This window comes from Sinohyriopsis cumingii, chromosome 2, assembly GCF_028554795.1.
Source record: "Sinohyriopsis cumingii isolate HCF-2022 chromosome 2, ASM2855479v2, whole genome shotgun sequence".
In the NCBI taxonomy this organism is placed as follows: domain Eukaryota; kingdom Metazoa; phylum Mollusca; class Bivalvia; order Unionida; family Unionidae; genus Sinohyriopsis; species Sinohyriopsis cumingii.
Genome location: NC_142962.1, coordinates 25717583 through 25738513, shown reverse-complemented (window position 1 = coordinate 25738513; position 20931 = coordinate 25717583). Strand labels below are relative to the sequence as shown.

The 20931-nt window shown below is 38.2% G+C and overlaps 2 protein-coding genes across 2 annotated transcripts in view; both read right to left on the bottom strand.

Moving 5' to 3' along the window:
• Positions 1 to 516: 516 nt before the first annotated feature.
• Positions 517 to 20931, bottom strand: part of LOC149804497 (uncharacterized) — an 81136-nt gene continuing 60721 nt past the window's right edge. Inside the window, exons 7-14 of the mRNA XM_089933053.1 lie at positions 20434 to 20474; positions 19934 to 20047; positions 19343 to 19426; positions 18506 to 18646; positions 17701 to 18144; positions 10406 to 10435; positions 7180 to 7202; positions 517 to 1431 (exon numbers count right to left, since the gene is read on the bottom strand). Of these exons, the coding sequence (XP_089789179.1) occupies positions 892 to 1431; positions 7180 to 7202; positions 10406 to 10435; positions 17701 to 18144; positions 18506 to 18646; positions 19343 to 19426; positions 19934 to 20047; positions 20434 to 20474 (1417 nt within the window). The 3' untranslated portion in view covers positions 517 to 891. The remainder of the gene's footprint in view (positions 1432 to 7179; positions 7203 to 10405; positions 10436 to 17700; positions 18145 to 18505; positions 18647 to 19342; positions 19427 to 19933; positions 20048 to 20433; positions 20475 to 20931) is intronic.
• LOC149804498 (uncharacterized) lies at positions 11681 to 17290 on the bottom strand. Its single transcript, XM_089951244.1, has 2 exons — positions 15373 to 17290; positions 11681 to 15201 (listed from the first exon to the last, which is right to left on the bottom strand). Exons 1-2 carry the CDS (start codon positions 17288 to 17290, stop codon positions 11681 to 11683), a joined length of 5439 nt encoding a protein of 1812 aa, XP_089807370.1.

The window sequence follows — 20931 nt, the reverse complement described above, 5'->3', positions numbered from 1 at the left end:
TTGCCATAAGACTTGAAACCAGACCACATACAAATTATTGCCATCAGATTTGAAAGCAGACTGCACACTAATACTCGTCAAAAGTTCTTGCCATCAGACTTGAAACCAGACTACACATGGACATAACAAATTCTTGCCTGGCTAGCATCGGTACATGGGAAAGCCTGGGAGTAGCTTCTCATGGGTTGGTGGTTCTTCCCTGGGTTTTCCAGGGTTCTTCCTCCACCAGTTATACTGGCCGCCATGTATAGCATATCTTGCGCTGAAAAATGGCGTTAAACCCTAGAACAACAGCAACAACAAAAGTCTTGCCATCAGACTTGAAACCAGACTACACACGGACATCACAAATTCCTGCCATCAGAATTGAAACCAGACTACACCTACATCACATATGCGTGCCTTCAGACTTCAAACCAGACTACACACACCACACATTCTTGCCATCAGACTTGAAATCAGACTTCACATCACAAATTCTTGCCATCAGACTTAAAAGCAGATTACACACACATTCTTGCCATCAGAATTGAAATCAGACTACACACACATCACAAATTCTTGCCATCAGACTATACACACACACATCACAAATTATGGTCAAATCAGAACAAACACAGAGCTCTGGATTGAAAATCTGTCACTGCAATTTAATAAAGCAATAGAAGAACAAATTTAAGGAAATTCTGTATGTTCTGTGATTCCTACTTTTGGAGAGATATTAAAAAGCCTCAAAAGTGTCATAGCCTAAGATACAGTTTAGTACTTAGGAACATTGGTTCTTATGACAAAATTTAGATGATGGTATATTTGCATCAGTAATGCTTGCATGTGAGTTTCACAGCTATAAGGAATTATATGTTGTGTGATTTTATGTCCTTATCTCAGAAATCACATATATTGAAAATACTCCTCAGCATCAAGGTGTTTTCCACATTTGTGGATATGTGGGTCATTAGCAGAGGATCTGTAAATGTTAAAAATCTGTGGAGTTCCGATTGGATTGCTTGCTAGCTGAGCAGAAGAGTCAGAGGTAAGCTTTTTGGAGTTATTGACATTTAAAGATTTCAGGTATGGCCACATTGTGACAGGATCAGCCACTGTGTCCAGTGCTGAAACATCCTCCGATACAGACAAATCATCAGTCTTTTTGCTCAATTCTACAGCAGGGAGGTTTGATTTTAAATCTGGGAGATCTTTCTTGCTGCTTCTGGGTATTGGAAAAGGAGTCATTGAAATCCTCCTAGCATATGCCCATCTTGGTTGTGGTTTTGGTTTGTTATCCTTTTGTGGATCATCTTCATGACGTTTTTTTGATCTCCATAGTAGGAACCAACAACAGCAGGCCATGAGAAGCACTCCACACAGAAGACCACCTATAATAGCAGCAAGGATCGGCCATGTTAGGTTGTTGTTCACATCCACATAGATCTGTTAAAATTCAAAAGGAGAATAATAATAAAGGAATCATGCATCAGATATTTTGGTGATAACTACCACTGGGACCAGTCCTGTGGCCTAAGTAGTTTGAGCATCCTTCACAGATGCTGCAGTTCAGGGATTTGAACCCTGGCTAAATCATACAAAAGAGATAAAAATTATACTAGCAGTTGCCTTGTTTGGCACTCAGCATTAAGAGGTGTGTTAGGACTGGTCTGCCTGGTGTCAGGATAATGTGACTGGATGGGACATTATGCCATATGTCTGCATCATGATGCCTCAGTGTTAGACTTCACTATAAACTGCCACACTGCAGACATAGTAGCAAATATGACTCAAATTGTTAAAGCTGCATTTAAAACAAAAAACAAACTACCACTAGCTGGGGGGGGGGGAGAGAAAGATCATGCATAATTTTTTCTTTTAATTTAAGACCAAGCTTAAATGCTCTTTTTGTATGAATCTTAAGGAAACAAGGAAATATTTGGAACAAGCTTTTGAATGTACACCAGGAAAATGATCCATCAGTAAAAAAAAAATTTAAATGGAAAGATTATGAATTGGGATATGGACACTTCACTACTGAAGTATGTTTAATGAAATGGACAGAATAACAGTAATGGATCAAAATGGAATCTAACAAATCAAAGTAAACCATATCTGACCAGAACAGAGACAAACATGTTAAAAACTGAAATAAAGTATAGTGTGACCTAACAGTTAGGGTTCAGATAGATTGGTAAGTATGTACATGCATACACAGATATGTTCAAAGTCTTGAGAACTGCTGGTACATCAGATAACTTGTTTGCTCAGTTGTGTGTGTGTGCATATATGTGACAACACAGACCTGCTTGCCTTTACGATTTCGCCGTAAGTCTTACGAAATCTACCCGTAAAATAGAACTTGACAGAACAGAAGCAAAAACTACGGAAACATGATTGTAGTTGTAAAACCCCCAAAAAATTGGCTTGTCCGTGTTAGATTTGGATCCGGAGTTCATATTTGATTTAGCCGAGTTGGTCAGGAAACCAGGCTGACTTTATGGTAGTAGTAAGTACCTTAGATGCTTTGAACTGTACTTTTTTATCTCTCGTGCGATATGTCTATATAGTATAATGGTATCAACTGTACAACCCCAGGTGGGCAGAGCTTAAGGTGTAGGGAACATCGTATTCAGAAATAAACAACAAAACTAGCTGTGATTGGTGCTATATGTAAGAGTTGTACTTTCTGTTAGGCTTAAGGACACACGATACTAATGATATGGAAAATTGGGAACCAGCCTGGAACATGAAATAGAGTATATATGGGTTAGGCTGACCAGGATTGGTTAATAATATGTTATGTTATAGGAAAAAGAATCTTTTGAGAGTTTATCTTAGTTGTAAGTGATTTTTTTTTAGAGACATTGTTTTAATTATTTCAGTCCTTTAACAGTCTTGAGTCTGGAACAATCATTACTAAAATTAGCACCTGACACTTTGGTGTGGAATTGAAAGCACATGTTTCAAAAAGCATGCAGGTCCAGAAAATGCCATGGTTCATATCCTTTCCTCTACACAAAAGCTGACATCCAGGTTTCATCTATACTGATAAATATCGGTTAGATCATGAGCACTCAAAAATTTAAGTTATTGAATTTTTAATATCATGGTGTTTGCATAGGTTTACTATGGGAACTGAATTAGTACTGTGAGTCCTTAAAAATGTCAAGCCTCTTGGCAACACGTGAGATTATATTCATTAATATCTAGATGATAGTTTGTATTTTTTTTTCTGAATTTTTAAAAATGTGGTACAGATGAGGGGCCATACATTTAGTACGTAACGCAAAAATCGCAAAGCTTGACCCCCTCCTCCCTGTACACATGCGTACTTTTTTACACCCCCACCAGCGTACGTACGCTTGACCCCTCCCCCCCCCCCCCAAGTCTATATTTAAACCACGCAGAAACGATCAATAATTAATAATATTAACGAGTTTAATAAAACAGTACACCGACGTTAAATGTCGGGCTGCATCAAAGAAATAACCCGCGTAACTTAAACAAGTTTGTCTAGTGTCCGCTAAAATTTAAACGCCGACCGAAAACAGTCGAACAGGTTACGTATTAGACACATTATTATCGATGTTTCACCCCTACCCCCGCCTTTTCCTATGCGTATGTACATTATCAGTAAACCCACCCACCCCATACGCATTTGGGTTAACCCTCTCTCCCCTCCAACCTACTAACTGGACGGCCCCAAGCTGAAAATGTCTGGTTTGACTAGATAACTCTTACCCCTGTCTAGTTCAAGCAGAGTTATCTCTCTTAAATGCAATGGAGTACCCGGTTCTGTCCTTGTCAAATTGAAAATCTAATATTGTTCTCTATGACAGTGTGTGACATGCATGCTGAGGTAGGATAGAAAGTATATTTATTTCACATTGAGGTTTACGGAAAAACAATTGGTGCCGTAATACCACATGATCAAACCGTTGATTATAAAATTAAAAAAAATTGCGTCCAACAAGTGATACGCGCTTAAGACAAAAGGCAAAATAAACCTCTATTTAGTAAAGAAGAATACAATTAAATATTTAGATTCTTGTGAATAAAAAGCAGGAATGGCAACAAATACGTTGTTTGTTTTTTGTGGTACATATCGTGTAGTTTTGAGTATGTTTTGAGCATGTCTTGTGGCGAGAGATGTAATTGCCCTTGTCTTGTTGGGGTCGGGGAGAAAATTCCGAGAATTACGTCAAGTTTGAGAGATAAGAGCAAGCCATTGAGCACCATACGGTTTTTAACTGATTTGTTGTTGTTGTATGGTTTAACGCCATTTTTCAGCACACGATAGGCTATACATGGCGGCGTTTTTAACTGAAGTTTGTGCAACTGTAGTAGAGGTAAATAAGGTATAACGTGTACTTGTCATACTCTACAGTTGAACATAATGCTTACCGTCGCTGAGTCAGTTTCGAATAGGGGCCCCGAGTGGTCTAAAGCGCTCTCCGTTACGGATCATGCCATCTCACCTCTGTCTGCGCCGGTTCGAGTCTCAGATTCAGCCAATGTGGGTATGTGAGAAAGCTTGCCAGTAGCTTGTCGTGGGTCGGTGGTTCTTTCCGAGGGTTTCCCCTGGTTCTTCCTCCACCGTTAATACTGGCCGCCATGTATAGCCTATCGTGTGCTGAAAAATGGCGTTAAACCCCACAACAACAACAAAAAGTTTCGAACTTTACAACAGCAGTGCATGATATAATGTTACACCTTACAAAAAACTGGCTAAATTTGCGGATACAAATTAACTGCCCTACTGAGATAGTCTTGGTAAGATTGGAAGGTCTGCCGGAAGCAAGCAGTGCAAAAGGAAGTATTTTAACTAGCCTTAGTTTTCCGCTCACTGAGTCTTTGTCGAAGGCAAAATTATAAAACTGAGAGAAACAATAAACCAAGAGAAAATGTCGAACTTACAAAACAATTGCCTCCAAATCAGTGGAACTGCCTTTGGTACAAAGTTGACCCTGTCATATGCTTATATTTTGTATGAGAAAACTAAAGAGGCTGCCATTAGCATCTGTAACACTTAAACTATAATTTTGAATACGCTTCATCAATGACGTAAACGCAGTGGCAATATGGAAGAAGAAAATCTGGAAGACTATATTAAAAGCACGCAACCTCCAACCTTACGTAACACATTCAAGGCAGAATTGTCTACCAGAAATCACATATTTCTTGACTCAACAAGGAGGTTTGTAGAAAACAAACTTCACACAATTCTCTACTCAAATCCAGGTGATAAATACCAGATTCTTCACCAATATAACTGTTCTCAATAGCATTGCTTTCAAAACATCCTGTACAGCAAGGCACTGAGAATGTGCAGAATCTGCTTTGTAAAACATTCTAAAATAGGTCTAATGAATTGTCTGAACACTTGACGGAACGAGGCAACAACAAAGACCTGATAGTGGAGGCAACAAACAATAACGAACATAGAAAATGCAAAGATCTCGTAAAATATAGAGACAAGGAAAGAGATGATTGGATACAATTTTTCATGACGTACCATCCTGACAATCCAAACGTAGTCCAGATCACTCAGAAACATTGGCCTATCGTAAAATTGTGTGGCACACTAAGGTTAAACCGCATAAACAATCCAGTAGTAGCCTACCACAGACCAAAATCATCTGATATAATCACTAGTCAAGCGAATTCTGGTTCATATATGCAAATTATGCAAACATATGATGGAGACAAACACATTCCCTTGCAAAGTGATGAGCGACAATTGAACATACGTGGTGGAAACAAAACCTGCAAAATAGATAATCATGTGTAAGATTTGTGGCCTCCAGTATATCGGAGAAACCAGAAAACTATATAAAAAGATCAATCTTCATTAATATGATTTGATGACAAAAGAGTTAGAAGCCTACTTCCCCAGCCGATACTTTCAGTGACATTATATTGACTGCGATTGCGCACAATAGCAAGTGGAGTTCCAAAAAAGGGAAGGAAAGGTGTGTTACTGGACACGCTATTTAATAACACTGAAAGCAAGTGGCTAAAATCAATTAAAGTCCTCAAGGAAACACACAATAAAATAATAAAATCAATTAAAGTCCACAAGGGAACACAAAATAAAATAATAAAATCAATTAAAGTCCTCAAGGAAACACACAATAAAATAAAATAGTATCTTTAACATATGTAATTGGTTCATTTAATTCAATATTCATTTACTTACCAATAATTACTATTTTTATTTTCACTTATCATTGATATATGATTGTTGTGATTATTATTAATAAAGAGACCATTGATATAATATATTACTACATCACGTGATGCTGAGAAACGGATCGTGCTCTTGATCCTCCTTTTGTATGTCAATTCCACCTCGGTTGCCATTTTATCACTGGGTTCAAACCAATAAGGTGCAGTATCCATAATTTTGAAATAATACTGATATAACATACATAATCATGTAAAGTTTTGTAAATTCAAAGTTTCGTATTAATTGTTTGTCCTTATTTGTAATTTTGCAATGACTTCAAACTGCTTAGACTTGTTAAAAAAGAACAACAAGTTTTGCACTGTTCATTGTCAGTTTTTTTTAAAGTTTGTTTTACAATCGTCGTAGTCAATCCTTGACACACGTTCCTTTGTCAGATCAAATATGGTCCAAATGACGTGTACGCTAAGTTTTGATTCTTCCGGTTCATTTTGTTTCATCATGTTTTCTTCCGACAGTTCGGTCTACTGCATTTAATGCTATTTCCACATCATTATAATTTCATCCTCGTGTTTGTTTTTTATTTTTATTTTCTCAGGCCAAATAAACATATACAGCCCCATCATAAGAAAAGATTATTACAAAACATCCATAGAAGCACTGTCAGTTTGACATAATTGTAATTAAATAATATCTTGTCTCTCATATATTGCAATAATGTTTGATGTATGAAGACTTTACATTTCGGTTTACTGAAACTACTTGACATATTTCCCAGAACGAAATGGATTTGGCGATGACAATAAATGAAAATAGTGTCTTGGCTGTTGTGCAAACGAGTCAATATGTGACATGCATTTCGTGTATTACAGTATGCCCTATACAGAATGTAACGTGAAACTGAGCTTCCCATGTGAACAAAAGCAGAGACACGGTGAATGCAAATAATGGTGAAATAAATACTTGTTTAAAAGATTTTGTGTAAAAATCAAACACATACATACCTGATTGCTTGAAGCTTTGTCGGCTGTAATGAAGAGTGAGAAAACATTTTTGCATGAAAACTTAAAATTGTCAAAATTAAACATAATATCATATATTCCATCAACAGCATAGGATTGGGGACATTGAACTGCTATGGACATTCAAGAGGCTTCGTTAACTGTGTATTGATTGCCTGAAAAGATCAAACTTTGGGCACCCTTCTGTAGAAATGCCATTCTGCAAGGTCCATGCAAAAGTAACGGATCTTGTAACTATGCCTTAATGTCAATATGCCTCAGATACCTGTGAAATAGGGAAATTGTTGACCAAGGAGACCGAATGACTATTCCTCACCTAATTTAAATTACAGAGTGTGTCAGATTCATTGATTGAACTGTTTTACTCACCGACATTTAATCACAATGAACAATTTCATGGTGGTGTTAGTTTGTAGGCTTAACTCGATTTTTCAACACATAATAGGCTGTAAATCTGGTGGAGGAAGAAAACCCCAGGAAGAACAACCTACCCACGGGAAACTACTGGCAAGCTTTCTCACATACCCACAGCCGCTGCGCCAGAGACTGGAATCCACCCATACAGATGTGAAATAGAATGATCGGTAAAGGTGAGTGCCACAAACTACTCGGACATCCAGACAAGATTGTATTTTGGAGATAGTACAATGATTTTGAGTCATTATATGCAACTCATTTGGGAAAAGTGAGACATTTAATAAAAATGAGGCCTTTATTTGTAAATATAATTTAGTATAAAATGTATATTCATATAGGCTATAAACAAAAATATTGATAACTATGTCTTTCGGACATAGCAACGTTAAACGACATGCATAATATTTGTGGTGCAGTAATGTCTATCGATGTTGTACCTATAAAAACCAAGACCACACACCTGCAAATGAGGCTGATCAGTAAAATCAGCTATAGCACAGATCTGTGAATTTAAGACTAATGGAAATGGAGAAGAAAACCTCATGTAATCAGGCACAAAACACATATCAACGTATATCCAAGTAAAACTGTCCTTGAAAAAAAATGAAAGTTGTTTTTTTAACTGGAAGCTGCATATGTAAAACTAGTTTTAAAAGTTTAGAAAAGTTCTATGTGAAGGAAGTTATGCCAGAGAAGTGCGGAGTTTTAACGATGCACAAACAACGTGTTGATTCTCTGAGCGAAAATTTATAACAGCGCATGCATGTTTTGACGTTACAAAATCTATAAATAAATACAGCTTGATCACGTGATAAAATGGACCTGGCGAATATGGCTTGTCAAAGATCGATTGTGAAGATAAATTTAACAGAAAATGATGTATCCAGAGCTCCATTCATTGATTTCTTACATACAGCACATGTTCTCCATCATGTAAACGAAAGTGTGTTGTCTTACATCTTGGGTCTAACCCATGGTAAGATGTGATGCAATGCTCACAGGAAATATTCACTTTATAGGCTATTGGTGAAACGAATTGGCTTAACATTATTATTATTATTATTATTGCCGAGGAAATTAGTGGCTTTCGCAGAGACACAACAAGGCAGCTGGGCTGGGATAGTATCGAACTCCTTTTTAACAGACAATATCACTCAAGATACAGATCAGGCACATCACTAGCAGCTAGAGAAGACATTCAACATTTTAAATATCAACGGCAATTGTAGTTTGGTTCTTTACTAATTCAAAATTATCAGATAAGTAACTATGTTGTGTATATTCCACAAGAGGATATGCTCCGTGTTGTTGTGTATATTCCACAAGAAGATATATTCCGTGATGTTGTGCATATTCCACAGGAAAATATACTCTGTGTTGTGTATATTCCAAAGGAGAATATATTCTGTGTTGTTATGTAAATTCCATAGGAGTATATACTCTGGTCTTATGTGTATTACATAGTAGGATATACTCTGTGGTATTGTTCATATTCAACATGAGGATATACTCTTGTGTTAAGTATATTACACAGTAGGGAATAATCTGTGGTATTGTTTGGTATCGAGTAACGCTAATTATGCACACGATGATCCGTGTCTTGAAATAGCGCGAAAGCTTCATCCGCTTAGCTGTAGATCTAACCATGTAAAAAAAATTCCGAATTTCTGTCTACATGGTCAATGTATCTAAATAAAACTAAATGCATTTATTTTAAATGCATCATGGTTATCTAGGCAAAGAATTTGATTATTTGCATGCAGTTCCCTTTGCAAAGAAATGTTTTAAATGTTTGTTAAATTGAGTATTACGACTCTATGGTCTTAAAATAAGTAATATAAAATAGTGAGAACCAACAAGTTTTGTAAAAGTCAACAAATAATTTATTTCCCTAGAATACAAAGTAAAATATGTAAAAAGAACTTACGGTATTGTGAAATAAATCCCAAATAATCATATAATTTGTAACACATGTCCTAATATTCAAAGTTCTGAATAAACTTTTTGTGATATTCCAAAATCAATTATCCATCGTTGGAAATGTTGATGTGCCTGTGGTGGCCAGTGTCCGATGACGTGCCGAGTCACATAATACAATCCAGGAATATATCCTTATTGTAGCTTTTGTTTTCAATTAAAGTCTCTATTTTTCTAAGAAGGTTATTTCTGAGCACTGCGTATTTCCAGAAAAGAATAACTTAAAATAATTTGATTAAAGAAATTCCAGCCCAGATTAACACTGGACACAACAATAATAAAAATAAAACTGATTCTGCTGAGATATTACAGCACAAACAAATAACTTACAGAAAAACAAACAGTCATTGATTCAGGTCAGGTAGAAAATTAAATTGATTTCTGATAAGGTCAAGTCCAAAATACAATTATCCAAAGCATACAGTGAGCAAAAATATCATAACAAACAATGCAGATTAAATATACATTATAAGATGCAATCATACAGATGCACTTTATACGCACACAATTAAAACTCAAGTTAATATTTTCTATTTAAATACTGATTCAAAAGCCATTAAATATATTACATTTGCTTGACTTCATGTACAATGCTATACATGTGCTTTTGAGTGAATAAATGAATGGAATTGCTTCAAGCTGATTAGTCAGTCGCGTTCTCAATCGATATCTTGCAGTAGTGACTATACCGGCCACACTCTTGGTTCCCGATCCTGAATTTATTTACTTTGTATTATTTTCTGAAAGATACTACAATACATATTGTTTAAACTAACTGCCTTATTAAGATTACTAAGTCCATGTACATACTTACCGGTTGCGCATGGTTCGTTGCTGCCATGTACTGCAAAAGAAACACACCAAATTTCATTAAGTTTTCAGGGTCAATCACTTTACTACACTTGATATGCAATATAAGGTAACATTGCAAAAAAAAGGACAGTTAATGTGTAATATACAAGTAACATCTCTATATGGACATTACCACAAAAAATACACCTGATAAGTAAGGATATCACGATTATCTTTTCTTGATAGTACATTCACTAGGTGTCCTTTATGAACATGTTTCACTGTATGTCATGAATACAAAATAATATTTTAATGAAACATGTTGACTTACATTCCTATAAATATCTCACTATGCGTAGTTGAATAGTATCGAGGTGAAAATTACACAACTCAAAGCCTTACAAGCTGGTATGCGACTGAAAAATGGGATTCATAAATACATTAAGGCTGTTGCAGAAAAGGACTTCGTATATACATTTAGACTGCAATAGGGTAAAGTGCCCACCGATGTGCTTCATATGCAGAAGACTGTACAATAAAGGGAAAAGCAATAGGTACAGGGTGACGGATGCCAATAGGTATTAGGTGACAGATGTCAATATGTATACGATGACGGATGGCAATATGTATAGGGGCAACAGATGGCAATAGGTTGAGAGTGACTGATGGCAACATTTATGGGGGTGATAGACTGTAGTAGACTGAGTGTGACGGATGGCAATATATATAAGGCGACACATGGTAATAGGGATAAGGTGACGGATAGTAATAGGTGCAGGGTGACGGATGACGATAGGCACAGGGTGACGGGTGGCAATAGGTATAAAGTGATGGCTAGCAATATGGATAAAGTGACGGCTGGCAATACGGATAAGGTGACGGCTGGTAATAGGGATAGGGTGGCGGATGGCAATAAGGATATGGTGACGGATGGCACTTGTAATGAAAAGTTAGATACTTTGTATCTGCGTTTGAAACACAGTCATGCTAACTAGAGAATACATAATGTTTGTGCAAATTATGTGTAGTGCAACATACAAAAACGGCACGTTCACAAATGGATTCTATGTACCGCTATTGAAATAAGTGTAAATGCGAATGAGATTGTGTGGTATAAAATGCACTCTTCTTTGTTCAGTGAAAACAATCATAGGTATTAAAGCGGTGATACTTTTTTATATTGGAGATGACACTTTGAAAGTCCTATTGGGTTATCGATAATTAGTCATCTCTCTCTCTCTCTCTCTCTCTCTCTCTCTCTCTCACACACACACACACACACACACACACACACACATCAAAGAACCAAGCCATGCCTTTGGCTAAGAAACCTGTCCTTACCAGAAATTTCATTACATAATACAGTTTGATTCAGGCAGGTGGAATTGTTGCAGGAATCCTCTTCTATCTCGCACAGTCTGCCTGTGAATCGTGACTTGCACGTGCAGAAGGGGCTACCCATGTTGTCGATATAACATGTCCCCCCATGCTCGCACTGGAAGAACTGGCAAAGATCTGTGGTAATGTTGACTTCACATATGACTCCTGTCCATCCTGCATCACACACGCACTTGTAGGTGGTTATCAAATTCAAGCAATGTCCGTGCGGACCACATAAAGAACTCTGGCAGGGATCCAGTTCCAGCCCACAGTTTATACCACTATATTCTGGCGGACAGTGACAAATATAGCTTCCTGGCGTATTATAACACGTTCCAGAGAGGCAGATTGGTGACGAGGAATTTAGAGAACACTCATCCACATCCTGAGAACAGTCAGCGTCGGTCCATCCTTTCTCACATACGCATTGGTATGATCCGATCGTATTAAAACAGGAGCCATTGTTCTTGCATATAGAATGTAGGCTGTTACACTCGTTGACATCGCTCGAGCAGTTCTGCCCGGTGAGACCATCTGGGCAAAGGCAATGATAACTGGACTCCAGATTCAGGCAAGTTGAATGGTTCATACATGGGTTAATTTTACAATGGTCTGGTACAGCCGTCTTATTGCAGGTTCTTCCTGTGAAAAGAGTTGGACATATGCAAACAAAGTCATTGTCTCTATCGATACAAGTTCCGTTATTTTGACATGGCGAACTAGAGCATTCATCGATGTTGTAATCGCAGACTTTTCCCGTCCAACCAGTGGAGCAAGAACAGTAATATCCCCCGTTGGTATTGTTGCAGATGCCGTGATGACAGATAGAGTTAGTAGTGCACTCATTGATATCATGTTTGCATATAGTTCCCGACCATCCGGCTGAGCAAACACAAATATACGAACCAACACTATTTATGCAGGAACCCCCATTGAGACATGGATTAGAGTTGCAAAGATCTACAAGACTGTCGCAGCGCAGACCTGTCCATCCGGCTTGGCAGTTACACGCAAAATATCCAATTCTATTTTGACACAATCCGCCATTAAAACAAGGATTTGCAGAACTGTTGCTGCATTCGTCTATATCCTTTTCACACTTCAAGCCCGTGAAACCTTGTTGACAATCACAGAAATAGATTCCGGGTTGATTGACACAGGTTCCGTTTCCACAAACAGATGTAGAAGTAATCGCCGTACATTCATCTATGTCTTTTTCGCACTTTTGTCCTTTCCAGCCCTGCTGACACAAGCAGCTAAAAGATCCAATGGTGTTTTTGCAGGCTCCTCCATTTTCGCAAGGGTTGATTGGACTACATTCGTCTATGTCCATGTTACACGTTATCCCTGTAAAACCAAAGGTGCATACACAGTAAAAGCCTTTGACCAGGTTTAAGCATGTTGAGTTGACTAAGCATGGATTAGGTGAGCAGTGATCAATTGTTGAATTATATTCACAGTTCTTTCCATCCCATCCTGAAGAACACACACATATATATCCATCATATTCATCTACACAGGTTCCATTATTCTTACACGGTGAACTCATACACTCGTTTATATTAGCATCACAAGTTCGCCCAGTCCAGCCTGTATTGCAAATGCAGTTGTATCCACCAGGAAGATTGGTACAGTTTCCATGGTTGCAGGAGGAAGGATCCAGACATTCATCAACATCATCAGCACAGTCTGCTCCTGACCATTCTTTGGGACAAATACACGTGTAAGAACCCGGAGTGTCTAGGCAGGTACCACCGTGTTGGCAAGGAAGTATTTGACATTCATCAACATTGGCTGTACAATCGCTTCCTGTCCATCCATTGTGACATTGGCATGAGAAAGAACCAATTGTGTTCAAGCAGGATCCTCTATTCGAACAAATCCAATCCGTCCCGTTGACACACTCATCAATGTCAATTGTACAGTTTGAGCTAGTAAATCCGGGATCACACAGGCAAAACTTGGACCCAGGTGTATTAATACATGTTCCATTTCCACAGGGTCCCGTTGTATAAGAAAATGACATATTTCCACATTCATCAATGTCTGTTTCGCAATTACGGCCAGTCCATCCCATTCTACACTTGCATGTGTAGGAACCAGGATTATTTATACACTGTCCTCCATTTAAGCAAAAGTAAGAATACACGTTACACTCATTTATTTCAATAGAACAGTGAGACCCCGTATAGCCTGGTGCACATAGACACACATAACCTGATGCTACACTCCAACAAGTCGACCCTGTTTCACACGGATTACTCTTACAGTTATCAATCGTGAGTCTCTCACTACAGTTACGTCCAGCCCAAAATCCTGGACATATGCATTCATAATCATTTGTCATATCAATGCACGATCCATTGTGCAGACAAGGAGAACTGACACAATCGTCGATATTAATTTCACAGTTTTTGCCAGTCCAACCATCGTAACATTCACACTGGTAACTACCTGGCAGGTTGAGACAACGTCCATTAGAACATGTGGAGTTATTCAGACATTCGTTGACATCTGCAGAACAATTCTTTCCAGACGAACCTGTTGGGCAGATACACGTATATGACCCTATACTGTCTATGCATGTTCCACCATTCAGGCACGGAACCGACGTAGTCTCTAAGCATTCATTCACGTTATCAATGCAGCGAGATCCAGTCCAGCCATTGTTACAGTTGCAAGCAAATGACCCCACTGTGTTTATACATGTTCCACCATTTAAACATGGATTGGTTGGCATCTTACATTCATCTGCATCAACGTTGCACTTGAAATCGATGAAGCCGACGTTACATTCACATAAATATGATCCGGGTGTATTGATGCAAGTCCCATTCTCACATACACTCCCGACTATTGCAAAAGAACTGCCGCATTCATCTACGTCAAGGTCACAATTTCTTCCTGACCAACCATTTGGGCAGACACACGCATATGAACCGACCGAATTAAGGCAACTTCCTCCGTGTGCACAAGGGTTTATCAGTCGACATTCATCAACATCGGAGGAACAAATATGGTCCGTAAATCCTGCAGGACACAAACAGTAAGTTCCGGAAAACAAATTAAGGCAGGTTGAATTAGAAAAGCATGGGTTTGTAGAACAGTGATCTACATTTAAGTTGTTTTCGCAACATTTTCCAATCCATCCGCTTTGACATAAGCATACATATTCATTTATCATGTCCTTGCATGTTCCATTATTCAAGCACGGGGAACTTTCACATTCATCCACGTCAATATCGCAGAACTTTCCATCCCATCCGTCTGCACAGGAACAGTTATATGCACCATGGTAGTTCGAACAGTTACCATGCCTACACGAGTGATCACTGCTGCATTCATCGATATCAGTGTCACAACGCGGTCCTGACCACCCACTCGGGCATCTGCAGATGTATGATCCAGGTGTATCGATGCACGTGCCAGAATTTAAACAAGGTCTGGAGTGACATTCATCTCTATTGATGTTGCAGTAAGCACCGCTCCAGCCATCTGTACAATTGCAAATGTACGAGCCGAGTGTATTAAAACAACTTCCACCATTATAACATGCAAGTACTGAAGTATTCGTACATTCGTCTATGTCTCGATCACATCCGTATCCAATGTAACCATTCTGGCAGACACACAAATACGAACCTGGGGTGTTGATACAGGTACCATTTCCACATGCTGAAGAATTTTTGCACTCGTCTACGTCATGATCACAATAATTGCCAGTCCATCCTAATGGACATAAACAGTTGTATGATCCAACAGAATTTACACACTTTCCAGCATTCTGACATACATTTGGAGAATTTCTGCATTCATCGATATCATTTAAACAGTTTGGACCTGAAAGGCCACTGGGGCACAAACAATAATAACCCGATAAAATATTTAAGCAGGTAGACCCCAATGCACATGGGCTGCTGCTGCAACTGTCGGTTAATGTTGTTAGCTCACAACTCTTTCCGGTCCATTCTGGATGGCAAATACATGCATAATTGTTAATTCGATCGATGCAAGTCCCATTATGAAGACATGGCGAACAGGAACACTCATCTATATCAATATTACAGAAAACTCCTGTCCAGCCGCTATGACAAAAACATGAATATCCCCCTATGGTGTTGTTGCAGTCGCCATGTGTACATTGTGAATTTATAAAACATTCATTAACATCAATATCACAATTGTGTCCAGTCCAGTTACTTTGACAAATACACGAGTAAGATCCTATATTGTTGATGCAGGTACCCGAATTTAAGCATGGATAGGAACCACAAAGATCTGTGGTCTGCGTACATCGCAGACCTGTCCAGCTATTTTTACAGGAACATAAGAATGAACCTATCGAGTTCATACAACTTCCTCCATTAGAGCAAGCATTCGTAGAAATGTTGCATTCGTCGATGTCTATTGTGCAGTAAGGTCCCGTATATCCGGGAAGACAAATACAAGCAAACGATCCTGGTGTGTTTATGCATCTTCCATTTGCACACGGGTTCGAATTGCATTCATCAAGGTCTATCTCACAATTTATCCCAGACCATCCTTGATCGCAAGTGCAGATATAAGAACCAAATGTGTTGTTGCAAAAACCATTTCTGCATGGACTAATAAAATAGCATTCATCAACATCAGCCGAACACGTTCGACCAGTTGTCCCTGCATGGCACGAACAATAAAAATCAAAAGTTGTACTCAGACAAGTGCCATTTTGCGAGCATGGGTTCGTAGAGCAATGATCAATAGTTTTGTTATATTCACATTTCTTTCCTGTCCAACCACTAGAACATAAGCAAAAATAATTTCCATCCATTTCTATGCATGTGCCGTTGTTAGAACACTGCGAACCTTTGCATTCTTCAATATCGATATCGCAGAACGCACCTGTCCATCCATCGAAACAAGAGCAGTTATAGCCGCCAAGGTGATTGTAGCATTTACCGTGCTTGCAGGACGAGTTAACATTACATTCATTAATATCACTGTCGCAATTAATTCCGGACCAACCTGCATGGCAGATGCAGGTATAAGAACCAATAAAATTAATGCACGACCCAGTGTTAAGACATGGGTTGGATAGGCATTCATCGATATCTTTCTGACAATATGCTCCCGTCCATCCGTCTGCACATGTGCAATGAAAGGATCCGACAGTATTTATACACTTGCCGCCATTAAAACAAACAGCAACCGACGAATTACCACACTCATCAATATCAAAAGTACAGTTTTTCCCCGTGAAACCTTTTTCGCAAACGCATACATGAGAACCAGGTGTATTGATGCACGTTCCCTCGCCACAGACGGTTAATGCAGTGGCTGGATTATTGCATTCGTTTACATCTAAACCACAATCTGACCCTGTCCATCCTTCTATACAGGTGCAGTTGTAGGAACCTTGAAAATTTGCACAGGATCCACCATTCAGGCATCGAGGTGATGCGTTTCTGCATTCGTCTACATCGGTGGAACAAATGCTTCCAGTAAAGCCGAATGGACAGAGACAGAAAAATCCTGACGCAGAATTCATACAAGTTGAACCATTCATACATGGATTGCTAACACAGTAGTTAGTGACCAAAGAATGTTCACACGTTTTTCCTCCCCATTCTAGTGGACATATGCATGCAAAATCATTGTGTCTATCGATGCATGTTCCATAGTTTTGACAAGGACAGCTCTTGCAGTCATCGACGCTAGAGTCACAGTCCTTTCCTACCCATCCGTCGTGACAAGAACAATTGTATTTTCCGCTCAAATTTGTACAAGTGCCATGTTTACAGGGCGAGGTCGTGGTACACTCATTTACATCTAAGCTACAAGTTTTGCCCGTCCATCCACTAAAACATAAACAAGTGTAAGAGCCGAAGTTATCTAAGCAGGTACCAGAGTTCATGCAAGGTACAGATGTGCATTCATTGATATTAGTACAGGTCTTACCTCCAAATCCTGATGGGCAAGAACACAAATAATCATCTCCATTATCTTGACAACTGCCTCCATTCGTGCACGGATGCGACACGCATAGATCCACCTTGTCAGTGCAGTTCGTTCCGCTCCATCCTCTCGTGCAATCACAGTAAAATGACAAATGTTGCCTATTACAACGTCCACCATTTTTGCAAGGACTCATTGTGCATATGTCAATCTCATTCTCGCAGTTCTTTCCTGTATAGGGATACACGCACGAGCAGTTGTAATCTCCAACAAGGTTTGTGCAAGAACCTCCATGTTGGCATGGGGAGGATGGACATTCATCCACATCTATCTCACAGAGTCGACCGGAATATTCACGGGAACAGGTACATGTGAAGTTAAAAGAGGAAGAGGAGTTGAGGCAGGATGCTCCATTAAGGCAAGGGTCCGAAGTACACATTCGTATATCTGAAACAGAATTTTCAGTGACCTATACTGCACTAATGCGTGATGCATAATTTAAAATTAAGGTGGTTATTTTCAAGAAATATAACTGGAATGAACATTAGGAAAAATTAGAAAAAGGTCAGTTAAGCCAAATAATCCATGTCATTGCACAGTTCAGGACTTCTATTATTTTGTTTTATTCTAAAACAAGGTGAATATCACGCGATCTAATAAAATCCCTATTCTGATTCCATGACGATTAATGAATAGTCTAGAGACGTAGCATTTCTGTTGTGGTTAATTTACTGAACATTTATATTTTTGAAAAAGTACGAATCAATATCTGATACCAGACACCTGAATAACTCATTTGTTTCTTTACCATGTTCACATCTGTAGCCTGTATAAATGACTGGACAAATACACTCGAAGCCGTTTCTAAGATCGAGGCAGGTTCCGTTGTTCTGACAAGGGTTGGAGGCACACTCATTCACTTCGTGCTCACAGTCGGCACCAGTAAAACCTGGGTAGTGGTAAATAGTTGTACAAGAAGTAATAATGCCATAGTAGTGGAAGCAGCAGTAGCAGGGTGTGAAGGGGGGGGGGGGATAGAAGTATTATTTGTAAGAGTTATGCTTGGTTGATTGTGAACATTGTTGTTGTTTTCATATTCAATCTTGTTGAAAAATGTACAAGTACTTGATGTAAGGTTAGAAATAATTAGAAACAAGTAGTAGCGGTCTCAGAAGTTTTGACAGTGATGGTGGATATAATAATGGTTGTGGAACTATTATAATTACATATGGTGAATAAATCATGCGTAAAGTTAATACGTCTAAAAGAAGTATCATTCTGCGTAATAAATGGAGAACGTTAATACGACCAAAAGAAGTATCATTCTGTGTAATGAATGGAGCAGATTTAACGTTAATACGACCAAAAGAAATATCATTCTGCGTAATAAATGGAGAACGTTAATACGACCAAAAGAAGTATCATTCTGTGTAATAAATGGAGAACGTTAATACGACCAAAAGAAATATCATTCTGCGTAATAAATGGAGCAGATTTAACGTTAATACGACCAAAAGCGTCAGATCTGACAAACATAAAGTCTTCAGGAATACGAAATTAAAAAAAATGAAAGAAGCATACTCCTTCATTACCTTTACTTCCGAACTCATCACCCCACCTCTCTCTCTCTCTCTCTCTCTCATACCTGGAAGGCACACGCAGACATAATCCTTTCCTGTATTTGTACACGTGGAATTATTCTCACACGGAAAATCTGTACAGCTTACCGCTAAAAATACAGTTAAATTCTATTTAATAAAGAAATAAGCGTCAGTTTATGTGGACAATAATTATTAAACTTAAATTGCAATTAGTTTATACTTATTATTTGAATACGTATTTAGGCGCGGTACCTATGCTACGAAAAGTCAATTTATTGAAAATTAAGTACACAACATTTGGTAAGTCTTGCATGCGTATCGTGCATAAAATACTTATAAAATGATATCTTTTAAGAAAAACACGAATTCATACTTAATAACATGGAAAACGTTTTAGAATAAGCTAACACTGGAGTCAAATGAACCCTTGTATTACGATCTACTTTAGCCAGTCTATGTCAATTTGCTATAAATCTATAAATGATTGCAGCTGAGACATTGTGCTTCAAACTATAGTATAAAAGGTGACCTCCTCTTCTTGGAAATGTAGCAAAAGATTAAAAATGAACAGCAACAAATTAAAACCGGTTTTTCATTGTTTTCGATGTGTTGATTTGTAAGATACGTGTAATTACTTCGAGAACAGTCCGGAGGTTTCAATCCAAAAGGACATCGACACTTTTCTCTGTGGTACAGATTTATACATGTTCCGTTGTTTTTGCAGGTAATCTTTGTACAATTGTCTTCATCTGAAAGTTAATTTACATATATTTAGGAAAGACATCAGCTACCAGCATTAAAATCATACTTTCTGAGATATTTTGAAAGCATTCCTAAATGGTTTATTTCTGGATTCGAATTTTAATCAACCCAATCGCTCTCTCATTATATATAATGTCAGACAAGATTTTAAAACTAAGTACCAATGAGTTCTAAATTTTCACTAATCTGAGTGAGAACTTGAAGATATAATAATGCTAATAAGCTTTCAACGTCAATCTTTTTCTTTTTGGCGTGTATTAAACGTAAAAGATAAGTGTATTAAATTGCAAAAAAGCTTAAATGAATACTGCATTTGACACGAAAGGCAAATATATCAATGTTTAATGAATTACTATATAAGTGAATAACTTACCATCGATGTTTTCAACAACGCAACGGGAATCACTCGTGATACTGTAAGGGAAACACATTATAGAAGTAGTATAGGGCACTATGGGCTCTACGAAATAGATGGGAACTTTTAATTTCCTTAAATGGCCCAAAACTGAAGTGAATGAGAAAGTATATATTGTGACTCAAAGTTTGAGAATGGTAGTGCTGGTGGGAAGTCCCACAATGGCACCGAGAAGGGTGGAATTGGCAGATGGCATATAATGGCTGAACGTTTAGGCTCGGTGTGACAATGATACGTAATGTCACACACACACACACACACACACACACACACACACACACACATATATATATACACACACACACACACACACACACATCTATATATATCGACTTCTGACCACGCTTCCATTTTCTGTGACTGATGATATAACAATTTTATTGGTATTGCACGGATGGGAGAGCAAACATTTTAACCGAGAACTGCAAAGTAAGTTTAACAAGAGAACCCATTAAT